The following is an 18,883-nucleotide window of genomic DNA, read 5'->3' on the forward strand; positions in this document are numbered from 1 at the left end:
TGTTCAATTATAATGCAAAAACATATTTCTCAGTGTGGTATTTCAAACAAACAAAAAAAAAAACCGAATGCTTCTTATTCCAAGCCCAGTTCAGTTTCTTCATTAAGTTGGGCCTCAAGGACCAAAGATGGACCTGCCAACTCCGGCCCACCATGAGATGAATGTTAGAGTGAATCTGCATTTTGCAAAGCCCAAAGCCCTAAAAACGGTCCAAAACGGCCTAAGCCTGCTTGACTACTGCCCCAAGGCCAAGAGGCAAGAGGTGATCCATCGGATGCTATAATAAAGGAACTCTTGGAACTTTTTTTTTTTTTGGGTCTGTTAATATGTCGATGATTATAGTAGGAAATTCTTATAAATATAATTTCCATTTATGAAAACAACATGATACAAACTCAATCTGTCATATCTTTGGTATGCAAAACCAAAGCTCATGAATTTGGGCTTAAAAAGACAATTGAGACTCTTTTGGCACTGTTGATGTTGTTCTCAAGAACAATCCTTAAGGAAATCTCCGAATAAAGAATCTTGAGTGGCGTAATATGCATTTTGGTTGTGGGTTTTCTACTGGTATTACGATTAACTGTTGGTCTACGTACGAACCTGCTGCTACTGAAAAATGTAGAGCCGATTTTAGGCTTTATTATAGAAAGGTAACCATCTATATTCTATATACCTATACTTTTTTTTATATAGAGAGAGTGAGAGGCAGATTTAAGCTTGATTATGGTTGATTATTATTGAATTAGAATAAATTGTAATCAATAGCAATTTTGTGTTTATAATTATATTTTCATCTGCATAAATTCTTAAATATTTAGATTGTCCCACTAAAAACATATATATACACACTGTGAATATAAACTACAGTATTCTGTACAGAAATCATATCTAATCTATAATCATTTCCCTGCATATTCTTTACAGAAGAATTTCTTCAGGAGTAATCATGTATTCATGTCTAATCTATAATCATCCCTGAATATTCTTTACAGAAGAATTTCTTTAAGGAGTAATCATATCTAATCTATAATAATTTCCCTGCATATTCTTTACAGAAGAATTTCTTCAGGAGTTATTATTCTCTAATGGTAACTGCATAATCAGAACAATGAGAGCAGTAGTATTCTCTGCTCACCATCACCAAAATGAGCTACTTTTGGACTTGGGGATTATGTCACAATTTGCAGGTACCCACCCCACGATTTGCTTTTCGTTGTCGTAGATCACCATTCTGTCTTGCATCGATATATCTAATGCAGTAACAACAAAGAAAGATGCGAAGATCAGTGATTCAATCATGGGGATGGTATATTTTAGTCTTCTGAACTCCAGTAGTTAGTATCAGGAATTCTTACCTCCAATGAGATTCAAATTTCCGAGTCCGACTTCAGTACCATTTAGAACTCCCATGCACACGTTTCCTTTCGACTGGCAGAAATGAAATTTTTTTGTTAGAAACTCTATACTTGCAAGCAAGAGAGAAACTTGTTGAGGAAAGAACAGTAACTGCACTTACTGATATTATAAGATAAGTTTCTGGAGTGAATTCAAACAGAGTACTTCTAGATTTCCCACCATTTGTGAAGCTCAGTGCAAAGGGCTTGAAGTATTTTTTGACATCGCGTATACTTTTAAACGGTTTTCGTCCTTTCCAGCAGAGCGGGAGTGTCTGGTCATCAAGCGCCTCCTTCAACGGTTTGCCATGTAATTCTTTCTTCACCTATGAATTTACATGACACGGTAGAATGTTTCAGATATTGAGGATTCTTTAGGTATGGAAACAATACGCAATTCAAGTAGAATGAAATAATAAATGTTTGAAAATGCTTATGGCTTACCAAATAAATTAAACCTTGGTATGCCTGGGAGTTGAAGTAAGTATATGAACTACCACTGTCAAATGTTACAAACAGATTCTTATAGCCAGTAGTCTTCCCAGAAAAATAAAGTTCCGCATAACCAGGTGAGTAGTGTTTGCTGGCCAAACAAAAAAGAACAGTGAATTTTCCATGAGAATAAAGCATGAATTGTAACAAAAATAGATTTTTATTAGATGGAGGAGAATCTAGACAGGTATTTACGGGTGCTCCTGTGACAGTGCTGTCCATGTTACACGAGATGAATCGTATATTTCATCTCCAAGGAAGAGGTATCCTCCACCTCTCCCACTTAAGCAGTGGCCAACGACATTTCGAACAAAACCCTGACTGCTAAGCTGAGAGATGATGCTGGCTTTTCCTCTACCAAGGCCAAGTATTCCATCCAAAGGATGGTTAGATGCACTGGGTGATTGATCATATCCACATCTGCAAACAAGAAAAGATAATCAGAAAATATAGGTAAGAACTTTAACGAGACAGAAATTTCTTCTTGGTAAGGGGCATGCAGTTTATGATAATTCAAAAGAGAATTTTCAGTCACTCAAAAACAGTCTAAATGTACTGATTTCTGTCATTTATGCCCTCTCTCCTTTTGCAGAAATAAAAACAGTAGAGTACAACAACCAGTTTAATCATCCCTATACCATTAGAATCCTGTCTAAAAGGTTATCGCATCAGATTTTCTTTATTGAGTAATGGCTTTGAGATCGAGAAAAAAAGGTAAAGATAATAACCCAAGGGCAAGACGTGGGCTGGACCAAGCTCCATTCGTAAAGTTGAGGGGAATGACATCCCTGTAAAGGCAAAGATAAAAGAAAAGTTTGCAATCCAAAACAGTGTAAAATGTTCTGATTTCTGTCATTTTAATCTATCCTATGTACCATTAGAATCCACTCATTGGCGACCTCCTTAGACAAGCTAGACTGGCCCGATTTACAAATTTGCATAAGAGGTTATTCCAATCATATTCCATCTATTGAATAGTAGCTTTGAAATCGAGAAAAAGTTTAAGATAACTACCCCAGGGCGAGACGAGGGCTAGACCGAGCTCCATTTGTAAAGTTGAGAGGAAAGACATCCCTGACAAGGACGCCAAGGGATGAACCACCATCTGCGTACTCAACCTCATAGTCACATTGCCCCGAATCACACCTGTTTCCACCATTTGATTGTAAGGACTTACATAGCGGATCGTCACAGCTTACAAGGTCATTGTTGGGTCTGTAATATGGGTGAGGTGCCTGCAAAGAGAAGGATGAAATTAAATGAAGTGCATATATTTGGTCACACTAACAAGTAGTAGATTTGAGAATTATATAGAATCAGGGAACTATTTGAAACTCCATAAGACTAACTACAAAATCTGGAAAAAAAAATGCAGGGGTGTATGTCTGTGATTCAGTGATTCCATCATCCGTAAACCTTTTCTTAGGGTCAATATCAAAGCAAGAATGCCCTAAAAAACCATGGATCAATCAATAATATAGAATATTAGTTTTGGTCTATCTGATGATTCAAAACAAACCATGAGCTATCACATAATCATAGTTATATGGATGAAGAGACAATAGAAAGCTTGATGAGGATTATGTACCTCTGTGCAATGGACGCATGGAGCGTCGCACTGAAGCCATGTGAGGTCACTTCCAGTATCTACATCTAGAAAGTAAGGCTTTGGTGGTTGGCCTATTTGGATTGTGACATTATAGTACCTGCACAAAATAATCCCACAATTTCAGGGAACTTGAAGTTGAACAAAGTAAATCAACGAACTCCCAGTGGAGATATGGTTTTGAGGAGTGGAGCAAAAAGCACTTCAAATCTTAAGAACCATGACTATTTTCAAGAACCCAATTGGAAGTACATGCCATTACGCCAATCTGGGTTTTACTTTATAAGTTTATATAAATTTACCAGGAATAGAATCAATACAATTCCGACCGAAGCACAAGTTTCCTTCAATGTTGCAGAAATTCCAGATACGTAGCTTACTCCTCAATATTTGTTATATTTATTCAAAAAGACAAGAAAAAAAAAACCAAAAAATCAACCAGTTTTCTCGCAGATTCACATACCCAGTAGGATAAACATTCCCATGAAGTGGAATCACCACGGATGATGCTGCAACTCGATTGGCTACCATTAATGGCGGCCTTTCTGGAGGCTGCATCGCCTTCCTCCATCCAAGCCCACCACTTGCAGCCGATGACTCTAAAATCAACATTAACATCACTACCACTCCCATCCCCCAACCCAACTTCCCTTTTTTCATCTCTTTGGCCTTGACACTAACGAACGGGTCTTATCCCTTCTAATAAACGTGTGAGAAAATGACAGGATGAAAGAAAAAACAGGGTCAATTCAGTATTTCTCCTTTGTGGGTCTTATTGGAAGTGCTTGTTTGTTTAAATACAAAGCCACAGCTCTTGATAGCTGGTAATCTTGGAAGCTGAGAATGGGGATCACTTGTTTGTTAAAAGTTCTCTTAGAATTACCTTGGCTTCTCTATTGGGTTTAACACATGACCAATATTGAGATTTCTTGTGAAGGATTGGGGTTCTTATTCTTTTCCTTCTCTAAGATGTTGGAAGAGTACTGTCGGATGATTTGGGACATAGCTTTGTATAGTGAAAGAAGTCAAGAAGCCAACTTTATCAAGGAAAAAACCCAAATGAAACCAAGAATCTAAAAGGTGTTTCTACCAATTTTCCGGGAAAGTTCGTTGACAAGAAATCTCGGTTTTTTGACTCCTCCCTTTCAGGGGCAAAAGGCCTCTAATTGGGCCTCTTCAGCCCAAAACTCCCAATTCATCGGCTTCGTAAAGCCCATATACATAGCCTACTACTACTAACCTGCTCTCAAGCCCATTAAGGCTCGATGGGCCAAAGCAGACATTCTTGCTTTCTTTGAACAAACTTTTATACTTTCAAAAGGATTAATTAGTCAATTTTGTAAATTAATGGAAGCACTAAATTTAGATTTATTTAGAGTTTGTTTCTAGTGAGGGATTTGGGGGGAATGGAAGAGAAGAGAAATGAAGTTTCTTTTCAATTATCTTGTTTCAATAATTTATAACAAAATTATGAAGAGGGATTTGGGGGAATTAAGGGAAATTTTCATTTTGAGTCATTTGGATCTTCTTTACAGTCTATTATTCTGCTCACTAAAGCATCCACGATGGTAATTTTTTACTAAGAGAGAAAATTGTCTTGCAATCACAAGTTCTGATCAAAATAGGGGAATTGAACATTGGACAAACAAATAGGACAAACAAAACAATCATGCCCTATATAAAGCTTGCATTGCCATTGCTGTTAGTCAAGCCCACTACTTTGCAATGAATCACCGGCCTAATTGACTGATGACTGACAAAGGTTGGTGCCTTCCAATCACAAGTTCTGGTCAAAAAGAAGGGAATTAAACATTGGATTGGGCCCACTGATGTAGAAAGATGGAGTATTTACTTTGGGAGATGAGGGGAGGAAAGCAAAAGATGTTGCCATTAAAGCTGGTACGCGCTCTGGTTTTAGGAGAAACCATCGGTCACCATCCTCTTCCTCTTTCCCAAAATCACTGTAAAAATGATGATGATGATCGCGACACCACCGCCAATCGCAGTGAAACAACAAAAACCCCAATGCTTCTTTTTGTTCCAACCAGAGAGCTTGTCAAAGATACGTACAGGTTAGCCACTATAGCAAGAGATATGGGCATGGATTTGTACCCAACCCCATCTCTATCTCACATCATTTTCTCATACCCATCAACGTCTTCTTCTTCATCTCCCTCATCGTCTTCAAAGGCGTCTTCTTCGTCATCATCTTCACCATACCCATCATCCTATTCATGGTCTTCTTATTCGCTACCATTGTCTCAGCTACCTAAGGACGCCATCCCTCTTTCCTTCCCCTCAATCTCTGGCTCCTCTCTCTCCCACCTCCGATCCTTTGTGTCTCTCTCAAAGGGGCTATTTAAGCTTGTCTTTTACACACATAGCACTGATAATGATCCCAAGGAACTTATTCTCGACCATTCCAAGAACAACTGGGATTGCTCTTCGTTGTCTCTGTTTTCGCGGTTAACAGGACATAAAATCGATTCCATGGATGGCTTTTGTAGGGCTTTGGCTGGAACTGGATGGACCCTTTTCAAGACCAAGAAGAACCCATCACAGGATTCCGGTGGAAGTCACATTTATGGGTGCAAGATGGTGTACCTGTTCAGGAAGGTGGACTCAGGCCGGATTCGATGGCTCCAGGGAAATGGGGAGTGTAGGATGAGAGAGCTGAGGTTACCCAAATTGGATTTTAGGAATGCACCTTTGAGGATTTTGCAGTACATTCTTCTAATGACCGATGATCTCTTTTATCTGGCCTAACTTGGTATGCGTCTCATTCGTTATTGCTTTGTCTGCTCTACTTGCATTATTGGATCCTAGTAATTGTAATCGGTTGTTTAGATCAAGTGTGGATGTATAGTGTCTGCAATTCTCTCTTTTTGTTTTGTTTGTGTGTGTGTTTATAAAGGAACATCGCTGAAAGATTGTGACCTACCTAATTAGTTAAACGCTGGGGAGGATGGTTCAGGGCTTTCTGGTGGAGTTTGATTTTCAGAGACTAGAAAGACATGAGAAGATGTGGAAAGGACCAATTTTGGAAGGGGTAGTTGGAATTTTGGAGACAATTTCAGTACTTGAAATTGTTCTCATCCTGCCTAAGGCCCAAAAGTTAGTTATTGGAAAAAAAATGGCAAATTTGTGTAGGTGTTTTTTTTTTTTTTGGTGGTGTAATATGGGGAAATACAAAGGTCTTGTGATTTAGAAAAGCGCAGGCTGTTGGGGCAAAATACCGTCGACCGACGTGTTGGAGCCACGACAGTCGATGTGTGGATCAGCGCGCAAGGTTAAGTTATTGTAGACCCAATAGTTTGTAATCAATTTGTAAAGTCGAGCGAGACATTCGACAATCTGTAAGATCACACTAGAGGCTGACCGTCAGGTTTGGACACCGTTGTGGTGCTGGCCCGGGAAGTACCAACGGTCAAGTTAGTTGACGGTGAGAGAAATATTTAATGAGAGAAGTGGAGGTTTTTAGAGAGAGAGGGAGAGCAAGAGATACCTCAAGTGGGAGATAGGAATAAATGAGGAGGGCCTCCTCTATTTATAGTGCTCATGTCATGTGACCTGCACTTGTCGACCAGTACAGACGGAGCTTGGGTTTTGATTGAGTCAAGGACTCAAATAGGAGCTTCCTTGGCGTCATGGGCTTTGGGCCTCTTGTAGAATAGATGGGTTTCCATGAACCCGTTAGATTGGCTCAACTGGGTTTCAGTGGGCCTTTTGGGTCGACTGGTCTTCAGTGGGCCCATTTGGTCAATCGACGACAGAGCTTCAGTGGGCCTCTTTGGTCGATTGAACTTCAGTGGGCCCATTTGGACAGCCGGGCTTCAGTGGACCCTTTTTGTGTATATTTGCATAAGGACGATTTTTTGCCCATACAATAATTGTGTATTCATTTCAAGAAATATGTTCCCGCCTCCCCCATTAGAGCTCAGGATCTCGCGGAAGTGGGGAAGGGAGTACCCAAACCCACACGTCGACCACATTTCGCCCCAACACAGGCTTGCAGCAATACTGAAGCATCTTTGTCTGTCATGATCAATGAAGTATCTGATAACTTGTAATGGATGGCTTCTTGCAGGCTTGTGTTTTTAGAACATAGATGGGTATCACTGAGAAGTCATAATGTGTATTGCACTGTTTCTTCCCTTACACACTTACGCCGCAAAAATCTTTTGTCCAGCATGAGTTGGTAGCAGTTTAGTGTGGAGTACTGATCCAAAGACAATAATCTTGTAAGAGCTTGCAAAGCATAGTTTTATTGATCCATATCTCCTTTGATTTTACTGTCATGCTTCTTGACAGCAATAAATTCCAGTTGAAATGTTAGTTTTAGACTTTTAGTTGTGCATGCCAGTGCCGACTGAGTACTGAATCTACTGACCAGCGTTGCAGTATGAGGAGCAATGCAAAGGCGATTCTATTTATCCATTCTGCTATTTTTTGGCTCTTCCTTCATAGAGGATGTTCACTGCAATCTTGTTTTTGCTAGTTCTCATCATGCCATAATATGCATATCCTATATTATTCAAATGTTGATGGTGGAATGGCCATAGGATTATTCAGATATTTGGGTGGAAACTAGTTCTCCTTCTACATGTTTTCAACAATTCTTAGTCTCTCTGTTCTTTCTGTTGTTCGAGCTCTGAAACTCTGCAACACTAAATCCCTTATCAGAATTGTCTGCAACATAAAAGCTTATGGGAAAGTCAGGTTACCAGACGGAAATGAATGATCCCAATAAGGTGGCCAGTATTGTTTGTTTTGTATGTATTGACTGAAGTCATTTGTAATAAAGAACAATATTTGGATGGCAGAGACCAATTAGTCTTTTGCCTGAATTGCATGACGAAGTATCTGTTGACAGTCTATTAAAATGCTTTGAATGGATTAAGAGCTCATGTAATAGAAGTCAATTGAGTTTTAATCACATACGTCCAAGTCTCCTTATCAATATAGGATTCACAGAATTTTTTGAATTTGATAAATAGTTTGGACATCTGTGATTAATCCTTAGGAATTGGTATCCCCATTCGTATGAATTTTAATTTTTTATGAACACCAAAGCACTAGGTACGGAAGGAAAATGCTTGGTCCCCCATTTTCTTATCCACCCCATTTTAAACTTCATTCGGTTGACATGTTGAATGCTTAGAGAATCTGATGAAATCTTGAAAACCATAGATAGTTTCTTTGCCTAATTTTCCGAAAAGACAGAAGGTTTGAGATGAATCTCAGGTTCTTTTTGTTATTAACATTCGATACCCAAATAGCAATAATAGTCAAGCTTATATAGCTTGCGACTCCTAAACATATTCTTATTATAACTCTTACTTTTACGGCAAGCAAATTAACAATCAATCACTTATTAAAGACTAAATATCAAACATATATCTTACTATAATTATAACTAGAATTCCTAACACCACTCAGCCTCTTTGACGTATAATAGTTTCTGCCTTGTTGCCCAAGCTACCGTCCATGCAAGCATTCTGGGCCTCTAACTCATGAGCCGCCCGACTTGATTGGATTCGGTCCATCTTCATCTCATAACGGCGAGCCCGATTGTATGCATTCTTGAATTCACCACGTAGGTCTTCATCAGAATCCCACATGTGTATTGATAATCAACTTGTATCTCACGTACCCTGCATTTATGTTTATAATCAACTGATATCCCCATTCCTAAAAATATTTTTTTTATAAACACAAGCATGAATTACGCAAGGAAAATGCTCGATCCCCAATTTCTTACGCTCATTTTAAACCCTTTCAACATGATGGATGTTTAGAGGCCTTACATCTACCTCGATTATTGGTATTCTACGTGTGATATATACTGATGGTTAAAATGGAAGACAATATTTGGGGCTTTGGACGGAGCTTTAATTAGTTAAAATAACAACGGGTAAAGGGTTAAATTGATGCAGCGAAAATTATTGACAACAGTAAAGAATAACAATAATAAGATTTGAAGTATAGATTAAAAGAAGCGACGATATAATCGACTCAATGGAGTCTCTAGGGTTTAAACCCAAACAAAAAATTATGTATTTCAATTGAATAAAAAGTCTAAAGTCATTTATAGCACGAGACGTTACAATCCTTAAATAGAGAAACCTTAAACCACTTATATTAGGAAATCAATATTAAAAAGAAATCAAACATATTCCTAATTTACCCTTAAAAGATACTACTTTTTCACCAAGCGATAGACTTTCTAAAACATCATAATAAAACATTAATAAATACTTAACCTCCTTTTCCAACTAACCTATAAATTACGATAATACCATCGTTTTTAAAACTCATATAAAACCCTATAATATTAACCTAACAATAATATTAACTTAAATAAAAACGTAGACTTCTAAATACATTATAATTCAAAATCCCATAATTTTTTTATCTGCATCAGTTACACTGGTCCCTTCAGCGCCACGGCTCCGTCGAGCGTCTATCTGCTTGCCCCAGTCATGTAGCCTCAAGTGCAACTCTGCAGCAGCAATCAAGAAATGAACGGCCTGGATTGAAGTCAAAATGTCAATGATACCTTTCAGAGTTCTCAGCCGTAGATCATCGGCTTTATGCAAGATTTCCTCCAACCCTTCCTCCTTGGGAGTCAGCGTTGACTCAACTCGCCCTTCCTCGAGTTCGTGACTCACGTCGCCGTCGTTCATCATCATTTCGCTCACCACGTGCGACAGCTCCACCATCGAAGTGTCCGCCACCGTCTCCTGATGCTTCGCGAACTTCTCGGTTATGTCCTTCTCCTCCTTAATAGTCTTCCTCTGTAACTCGTTCACTTGAGTCATCTGACTCGCTGACAGATCTCCCAAATCGCCCGAACTCATTCCGCGAATCAAGTCACCGAGTTTCGGCTCGAGTTGGAGCCCCGACTTTGAGTAAAGCAAGTGAAAAGCCATGCTCGGTCGCCATCCTCCGATCCATGAAAACGCTTCCTCCAATGAACTCCGCCACGAAGGCGACAGCATGACTAGAACGTCGGATTTGGCCCATCGGGACTTGGATCGGTAGTAATACTCGTAATGGCCTACGACTCGTTGGACAAGAGGGCGCAACTCGGCGTCCTGAGTTGACTCAGGAGCTGAATTGTCTTGGTATCGTTTGGATGCGTAAATGAGGTCTTCGAGGTAGCGGTTTTGTTCGACGAGCCAAGACTCGAAGAAGTTGTGAAACGCTTCGGCTTCGGCGGAGGAGCCGTTGTTTCTGGTGGTGGTGTCGGGGACTGGGAGTACGGACATTGTGGGCTGGGTTCGAGGAGAAAGTGGGCGACCCATTGTTGGGCTTTTAAAGGGGAGGAGCACGAGGGCAGTCACGTGAGTTGGGTCAAATTGTATTTTGTCATTATTGTATTTATGTATTGGTTGGGCTAAATTTAGGTCGGTAGCTTAAGCCTTAAGGTTTGAACTTTTAAGGTCCAATCTCTATCAGCATATTATATGGCATGTGCATGCTAGCTGCAAACCACGCCTTTTGTCAGAATTTGCATAAATTTAGCTTGGTAGCTTAAGGTTTTAAGGTCCAATCACTGGTTTGAGTCTCAATTGTTTTTAAAAACATTAGAGATTCTCTAGTCTGTATTTTAAATCTACATTAGAGAATTCATGTATATGTATATAGTGGTAGAAAATGGTATTGGTCGATGTTATCAGGTATGACCAAGCCTAGTAAATTATTTCGACTAACATGCCCAATATTTATATGTAGGAATACGACTCATCATGTGAGTTCATGGCACGCCTCAAGAACATGACCACGAACTAGGCTCGTGGCCCGCCCCATGTATGACAGCTTAACTCTTTACTTTTACTGATTATAGCACATTAGCACGTGCATGCACATAGGCCTTATGTCCAAGACAACCGATTTCTATTAACTTATTATTTTACTTGTTTCCCTCGTCTCGCCCTCATCATTTGTTATGACCTCAATCTTGGTCTTGACCTCGATCGGGTCTGACTAATCACAACCCAATTTTTGGCCATAAATCTATCCATTCGTTTATTTTGAAGTTTACCTCGAGACTTGCACCCATCCAGTCCCAAGGGATGAACTGTAATTACGGACTTATTAATTCACATCAACCCTCTTTCTTGACACACCCTACCTGCGAATCATCTTTCTCCATATTATCCTTATAACTTGCCTTCGCATGGCACTACGTCATTTACTTTGTTTTATATAAATTATAAATAACTTGCATTCTTTTTTCTGGAAGAGGTAAGTCCAACTCTCTACAAAATACCCACAACTCTCTCTACAAAAACCTTACTGAAACAACCTCTTCTTCATGGTTCACTATCAAACCTTCATCAGTACTAAACACTACCCCTACCCACCATAGTCAGATCATCTCATGTACATTCACAGCACATCTTTCGACTTTCCACCTCACTGACTTAATCGTCAAAGTTTTTTTGGCTAGCACCTTTCGTTGGCCGTTGTCATGAGTTTTTTGATTATCTCTACTTATGTGTCTTGTGGGTTGCTGATGGCCCACATTCACTTTTCTTCAAAGCACATACAATAATATATATATGTATATATATCACAAATTGACAGATTTTTCCACTTGCATATATGACAATTAATATAGTCTGGTCAGCGGTGCGGTTTCACAGATATGTATATATATATTCATCTATATCTATGTGGACTAAAAGTGTAGATCAATTTTGTGAACTTGTTTTTCAATCATAGATGTGACGAGTCAATATAATATATATATATATATATATATATATATATAGTTTGATATGAATAATGAACCAATAACCAATTAGATTCCACAAAAATTAGATACACACACAAAAACACAATAATATATGGCATTAGTTGTAGGTATTTTATGTATGCAAGTTGGCTTTTCTTCAGGTTGTGGTTATCTGTGTACTTTTCTGTTTATACTACGTATGCAATGACACAGAGAGAGTGCAGTTTTTTAGATTGGTCGACAAAATCTTTACTTACTTCATGCAGTAGTCTAACTCTAACGTATCTACGTAGATGCACGTTCTACCACACGTGAAAGCGGCTGGGTTTATCCCTTACTCATCCAGTAAGCACTTGCTGCAACTTGCATGCTTACTGTATATCATCTCATCAGCAGTGTTAGACGTCCCATCAACTAGGATTTCAGTGATCTCAGAAACTGAGGTGTATGAACAGTATTAAAAGTGTATGTGGAACCCATTACATACACTTTAATTTTCGTCCATACAGCTCAATTACGAGTGAAATGATAATATGAACCTTGCAGATAACGATAAGCTGGGTTTTGTTTGGATGTGCTGTCTTCTCGTCTTCTGGTTCTGGGTGGATGCCTGGATGGTAATGAATTTAGAATAATTCAACATACCTAAATGTCATACTCATACAGTCATACATTGAATATTATTATTATTCTCATTGATCTTATCCCTTCTTTTTGATGGGCCAGGGGAGGTTCATAAGTCCAACATGCATTAACCCTCAAGTTCAAGTTGTGACGGCCCACAACTTGAACTTGGATTTATAACTACAGCCCAAGGACTTATCAGCCTAAGCAATGTGTTAATTGGATGGGCTGCTGAAGGCCCATCCCCAAATAAAGCCCATACCCCTACCCTACCCATCCTGCTGGTGGTGGGAATTAACCTGGGTAGAGAAGAAATTCTGATGCAGTTTAGCGCCCTTAGCCTAATTGGCTAACTGCCATTCCTTTGAGCTTTTATTGTTATAAATAAATAAATAAATAAAATTTTTATTGATCAAATCGGGGGTGCAATTGATCAAATTGTTTTGGGAATCGAAAGCCCAGGTCAATACTCGATAGTGGAAGAAGATGAGTAGCCAAGTAGCTCCTCCGCCGAGGAGGAGCAGTCTCAACCAGAAACGTGGGGCTTCCACCAAGAAATCGGCTGCCACCGAGAACGGCACCAACGGAAATGTTTCTAGACCTCCCTCTCCTCCTGCCCAATCGTAAGTTCCTTCTTCCTTTCCCTGTTTATCCGAAAATTTACTGGGAAAATTTTCACCCTCTTTATTCTATGCATGTAATTTGTTGATTTATCGGAGAGTTAAGTATTTGCGGTCAACGATTTCTCCTGTGTCAAGTTCCGTTTAGGCGTTTAGGTGTTGGTTATGGGGTTTGAATTGATTGGGTTTGGGCGGGCGTTTGGTATATTTTGTTGATTGTGTTTTTTTTTGGAATTTATTGAGGTCCGTTAGTGGAGAGAGGACGGTGAAAAAGCTGAGGTTGTCCAAAGCCCTCACGATACCTGAGGGGACAACTGTGTCCAATGCTTGCCGCAGGATGGCAGCTCGTCGTGTGGATGCTGTGTTGTTGACTGATGCCAATGCTTTGCTATCTGGGATTGTTACTGACAAGGTGTTTTTCTTCTTTTGTCTTTGTTGTTGGTTGTTATCTCGTACTTTTTTTCGACTGTTGCTTTGTCCACTTTACTTATTTGGTTTTTGGTGGTTATTGGGTGGCAGGACATTGCCACTAGGGTGATAGCAGAGGGGTTGAAACCAGAGCAGACCATAGTGTCGAAAGTCATGACTCGAAATCCTATTTTCGTCACTTCAGATTCCTTAGCCATTGAAGCTCTCCAGAAGATGGTCCAGGGTTAGCTTGTATTCTTATCTCTGGAAGACTGTATTTTAGTGCCTGGCCATTGGTCACCACCTCTCAGAACATGCATTGAATGCTATCTCAGTCTTTGCTTCGTTTTTTTTGTTCTGACAGGAAAATTTAGGCATCTCCCTGTTGTGGAGAATGGTGAAGTTATTGCATTGCTTGATATCACAAAATGCCTCTATGATGCTATATCCAGAATGGAGAAGGCTGCTGAGCAGGGTAGTGCCATTGCTGCTGCAGTTGAAGGGGTGGAACGCCAATGTGGAAGCAATTTTTCTGGTTCGTTTTTTTAAATTTTTTTTGGAAACATTATGGAGAGCTACTCATTTTTTCGTCAGTGTTGCTGCCTTAATGCATGATTGTATAGAAGTTGCTTTTACTGCTGTCATGATACTGACATGGCTGATGCATTATATATCTACTACTGAATGAATCTGTCCATTGGTTGAATTCTAAAAGGCTGCCTCAAACTGACCAAAATTTGTGAAGTTTTTGCTATCGACAGAGGTTTATCTTTTCGCCCCAATTATGATAGTTTTTGCAGCGTGAGTGGATAGGTGTTTTCATTTACCTTTTTTTAAATTGCATTCGTAATGTGAACATATTAACATAATACTAATGTTATGTGTCTCCCTTGTATGCGGATTAGTTGGCGTTGTTCAAACGCTTCCAGCTCAGAGACCCTGGCTTGAGTCTCTGTATCCATAAAGAAAACCCGTTATTTTACCGATGCTTGGGTGAGGGGCCACTACAACTGTCTCCAGCATTTAGCTGTGCAAAGCATCGAGTTTCCCCTGTCTCAAGAAAAATAAAATATAAGACATTTAACTAGCTCATGTATTTATACCCAACCTGAATTGAAAAAGATATAAGGAGAAGTATCAACAATCTGTACTGATGGAACTTCTTCAGTGGAAGTACCCCTGCTACTTCGTTGTACAATTTGTTTCGATGTTCTAAGTTTTGAAAATTTTCTTTTTGACTTACATGTGTTCACTTCCATTTACTTTTTATTCTCTCATTCTGTTTCAGCTCCTTATGCCTTCATGGAAACTCTGAGGGAGCGGATGTTCAAGCCTTCATTGTCAACTATAATTGCTGAACATACCAAGTATATTTATGCTTAGATAGCTATTGACTAGCTTTGAGGAATACAGTTTGCATGTGATGGGTTTGGGGTTTGTCTTATGTTACCAATTTTTGTAGCTTTATGTGGCTCTAGGCCTGCGATTTCTTCGCCATCGGATCCTGTGTATGTTGCTGCAAAGAAGATGAGGGAGCTGCGTGTTAACTCAGTTGTTGTTGTGACCGGGAACAAAACACAGGGGATACTCACGTATTATTCTTTTTCCTGGCCAGCTTTTTCTATAAATATATAAATCGCATCAGATGTTTAAAAGTGAGATTTCATTTTCCCTTTTTATCTATTGTTTTTGCTTATATGAATTACTGCTTCTGGATTTCAGTTCAAAAGATATCCTAATGCGAGTTGTGGCGCAAAATCTGTCACCTGAGTTGACTTTGGTGGAAAAGGTTTGCCATGAAAACCTTATGCCTTGTTCCTAGTATGGTTTGTATTCTTCTATTTGTTTTTTCCCAGAAAGCTCTGTTGTAGGATGTGTTTTATATGCTTATTCTTTATTGGATCAGTTGATGTTGATTCTGCAATTAGTATCTCTTGCTTCCCTAAATATTTTTTTTTCTTTTCCTCCCTTTTTACCATGTGGATGTAAAATTTGTTCTTTTATGTTGTCAAAGTCTTTTACTTGCTTCTGAGTGTGTGAATTCATGCTTCAATGTTTACAAGTAAAAATGATAATCTTGGTTAATGATTTTAATCAGTGCACATATTGTATTTTTAGGTCCTTTACAATCGCAATCGTCTTTCCATAATGTGCAGGTAATGACACCAAATCCTCAATGTGCAACACTGGAAACAACAATCCTTGATGCATTGCATATAATGCATGATGGGAAGTTTTTGCATCTTCCTGTTGTGGACAAAGGTGGGTATTGATTCATTAAATCTTTAATTTCAACTTTGCATCTTTTTATTCATTTGCCTCACCTATGCAGATGGATCTGTTGCTGCTTGTATCGATGTTCTGCAGATCACTCATGCAGCAATTTCTATGGTAAAGTTGATTGCTTAATATAATATGCTAAGTTGCGACATAATGATATTTATTTACATGAGGGGGATAGATTTTACTTTGAGGATATTCTATTGCTTAACACAACTCATTGCAAAAGTAATCACGCATAATTGCATAAATAATGCCTCATGTGATGCATGGATTTAAATTTGCTCGCTGCTTTTTAGGTATGAAATTGAAATGTGCCTTATCTGAAGCTTGTCAAAATTTCCTTTTGTCTTGTGTTGGTTCACTTTCTTGTTCAGCACTACTTGTAAATCATTATGAAAACAAATATTACTGAGTTAAATTTAGATTTAACCTTATGAGGATGAATAGCCTACTGCAAAAAAGAAAGCAAGTGTTCTGCGGAGTTTCATAATTGAACAGGTAAAGGGCCATTGTAAGCTTGAGACCTTTGCCTCAATGTTGGCCAATATTAACAAAAAAAAAGATTGGAGGAGCAAAAAAAAGCGTTTCCTCTTTACAATTTTCTTTTCCAGGATATTCTTGAGGAAAGTTTCCATGAAAATTGGAAAATATTTGGTGATTTATTCTATATTATTGATTCTACAAAAGTTGTTTTACTTTTCCAGGATATGGGCCTTTTCTTAGACTACTAGCTTACCACTAGCAAGCTTTGGCTTAGATACTGTGACAATCTTTCAGACACAATTAGCATCGCTGAGTTGTTTCTCTAGGCTTTTGCCTTGTAGCTTTTTCTTGTACTTTGTTCTTTAGTCTTGACATTTCTCTTGTAATTTGGTCTTCGGTTGCACCTTCTCGATGGCCTTGATAAAATTTCTCTATGCATTCCAAAAAAGAAAAAAGATGAATAATGGATGCTATTAAGATGTGGGTACATTTATTACTATCATTTACCTTATTCTGTTAGTTAAGGATAAATAAAGCAACATTACAAGCTTCTTGTTGGTTTTAAGGTTGAAAATGGCTCCGGAGCTGTCAATGATATGGCGAACACAATGATGCAGAAGTTCTGGGATTCAGCCCTTGCTTTAGAGCCACCAGATGATTTTGACACACATAGGTGTCACTTTTGCTGCCATATTTTTGCCATTACCTTGTGGACTTTGTAGTTTGTGTCTAATCTAGCTAAATGTGTTCCCAGTGAAATGTCTGGACTAATGGCATCAGATGGCACAGAGCATGGGAAGTATCCATCTCTTTGTCTTGGAAATTCTTTTGCCTTCAAATTTGAGGATCTTAAGGGTCGTGTGCATCGGTTCAATTGTGGTGAGTGAAGATATATTACCAAAGCCTTGACGTTATTGGGACCTGAGTTTGTTGATCTATTGCTCTCCTTTTCCAAATTATGTTGTGATATGATTTTACTTGGGTGTTGAGAGTCTTAAATTTTTTTTTTTGCAAGAAGCTTACACATTTTGGGTCGCAATAAGTATTTTGAAAAATGCAATGTTTTACCTGTAAAAGAAGAGTACTTTAGGAAGGCTATGGAACAAATCCAAGAAGAAATACACTTGCCTTTGGTTATTGCAGGTTCAGAAAGTTTAAATGAACTGACCTCTGCTGTGATGCAAAGGATTGGTGCCTGTAATGATCAAGACCACGCTCAGCTTTTGGTATGTGTTTTGAGTTATGTAAGTGATATTTGTTCTATTCAGTACTGGATGATGCTACAGTTGTGTTAATTTTTTGATTTTTTTTTGTAGTATGAGGATGACGAAGGTGATAAAATTCTACTTGCGACTGATGGTGATCTTATTGATGCTGTAGGCCATTCTAGATCAGCTGGATTGAAGGTAAATAATAATAATTTCCATTGTATGTATGCATTCATTTGTATAATTTGCATGTTCTTTTTGGGGTGCTTAGGTTGTCATATTTGGTTAGTTTGAACTTTGATGTGCATATGCATATAGCTATATCTATGTTTTCTAGCATTTTTTGAAGATTTCTAATATTGTTGCAGGTTCTTAGGTTGTATCTAGACTTCTCGGATTCAAGCCAACAAACAAGTGCGCAATTGAGTCAAACTGTCCAGAGTAGTGGATGGACATCTCTCCACACCGGTGTCCTTGCAGGTGCGGTAGCTATAACATGTGTCGGAGTGCTTGTCTACTTGAAGCGCTCTAAAGTATAACCTCTAGTCACTTCACTACCACGAAATAGAATAAACTAGGAATTGGAGAAGTAATTGTTCCAATCAAGGCCACCACCAGCTTCTGGAGATGGTTTTGTCCGTCCTTCGACGAAAATTGAGTTGAAAAGTAAAACTGTTCGAATTCACCAGTGGCAAAGAGAGATTATTATAGGATTGTAAATCTTGAAGAACTTGTGGATGCAAAGAGCAGCTGAAGGTAAAAATTGGGGCAATGACTGGAAAAGAACCCGGAGCTGCACTTGTATCCTTGTGATATTTATTTATGGTACTAATTTATATGTTGCCCCCCATATTTTTCTGGGTATTCACTGCATATATGAAAAAAAAGGAAGAGTTATATGGATCATGCTTTAATAATTAAATTTTTGGTTTCATAATCTCTGTATATGGTATAGGTAATCCTTTGGCTTTTCAATTTGAAAATACCAATTGCTGTGTGGTTTTTCATTTGAGTATAAA

At 38.7% G+C, this 18,883-nt stretch overlaps 4 protein-coding genes across 9 annotated transcripts; 2 read left to right on the forward strand and 2 right to left on the reverse strand.

The window, feature by feature from the left end:
- Positions 1–826: 826 nt before the first annotated feature.
- Positions 827–4,524, reverse strand: LOC120012003 (aspartic proteinase Asp1). 2 transcript variants are annotated; one of them, XM_038863227.1, is made up of 9 exons: positions 3,959–4,524; positions 3,478–3,595; positions 2,904–3,124; positions 2,618–2,677; positions 2,085–2,309; positions 1,842–1,980; positions 1,520–1,723; positions 1,359–1,431; positions 827–1,253 (listed from the first exon to the last, which is right to left on the reverse strand). In XM_038863227.1, exons 1-9 carry the CDS (start codon positions 4,153–4,155, stop codon positions 1,141–1,143), a joined length of 1,350 nt encoding a protein of 449 aa, XP_038719155.1. In that variant the 5' UTR covers positions 4,156–4,524; the 3' UTR covers positions 827–1,140. The 2 variants fall into 2 exon arrangements, with proteins under 2 accessions (XP_038719155.1, XP_038719162.1); XM_038863234.1 differs by lacking the exon at positions 2,618–2,677 and having other exon boundaries at positions 3,959–4,519.
- Positions 4,525–5,319: 795 nt separating this feature from the next.
- On the forward strand, positions 5,320–8,354 carry LOC120007964. Of its 3 annotated transcripts, XR_005470280.1 has the most exons (3): positions 5,320–6,265; positions 7,403–7,736; positions 7,889–8,354. XR_005470280.1 is itself a non-coding variant. In XM_038858460.1 (2 exons), the coding sequence occupies exon 1, from the start codon at positions 5,335–5,337 to the stop codon at positions 6,259–6,261; it is 927 nt and encodes a 308-aa protein (XP_038714388.1). In that variant the 5' UTR covers positions 5,320–5,334; the 3' UTR covers positions 6,262–6,265; positions 7,403–8,354. The 3 variants fall into 3 exon arrangements, 2 of the variants coding, with proteins under 2 accessions (XP_038714388.1, XP_038714395.1); XM_038858460.1 differs by having other exon boundaries at positions 7,403–8,354; XM_038858467.1 differs by having other exon boundaries at positions 7,583–8,354.
- Positions 8,355–9,607: 1,253 nt separating this feature from the next.
- Positions 9,608–10,817, reverse strand: LOC120005923 (protein DOG1-like 4). Its single transcript, XM_038855810.1, has one exon. It carries the CDS (start codon positions 10,800–10,802, stop codon positions 9,888–9,890), a length of 915 nt encoding a protein of 304 aa, XP_038711738.1. The 5' UTR covers positions 10,803–10,817; the 3' UTR covers positions 9,608–9,887.
- Positions 10,818–13,183: 2,366 nt separating this feature from the next.
- Positions 13,184–18,869, forward strand: LOC119982809 (CBS domain-containing protein CBSCBSPB3-like). 3 transcript variants are annotated; one of them, XM_038826385.1, is made up of 14 exons: positions 13,184–13,485; positions 13,726–13,894; positions 14,002–14,134; positions 14,255–14,425; positions 15,179–15,257; positions 15,369–15,482; positions 15,613–15,679; positions 16,047–16,152; positions 16,223–16,281; positions 17,223–17,329; positions 17,411–17,535; positions 17,800–17,900; positions 17,973–18,062; positions 18,233–18,869. In XM_038826385.1, the coding sequence occupies exons 1-14, from the start codon at positions 13,349–13,351 to the stop codon at positions 18,401–18,403; spliced, it is 1,629 nt and encodes a 542-aa protein (XP_038682313.1). In that variant the 5' UTR covers positions 13,184–13,348; the 3' UTR covers positions 18,404–18,869. The 3 variants fall into 3 exon arrangements, with proteins under 3 accessions (XP_038682313.1, XP_038682321.1, XP_038682327.1); XM_038826393.1 differs by having other exon boundaries at positions 13,186–13,485; positions 13,735–13,894; XM_038826399.1 differs by having other exon boundaries at positions 13,349–13,485; positions 17,800–17,882.
- Positions 18,870–18,883: the final 14 nt, after the last annotated feature.

Source organism: Tripterygium wilfordii, chromosome 2 (genome assembly GCF_013401445.1).
Source record: "Tripterygium wilfordii isolate XIE 37 chromosome 2, ASM1340144v1, whole genome shotgun sequence".
NCBI lineage: Eukaryota > Viridiplantae > Streptophyta > Magnoliopsida > Celastrales > Celastraceae > Tripterygium > Tripterygium wilfordii.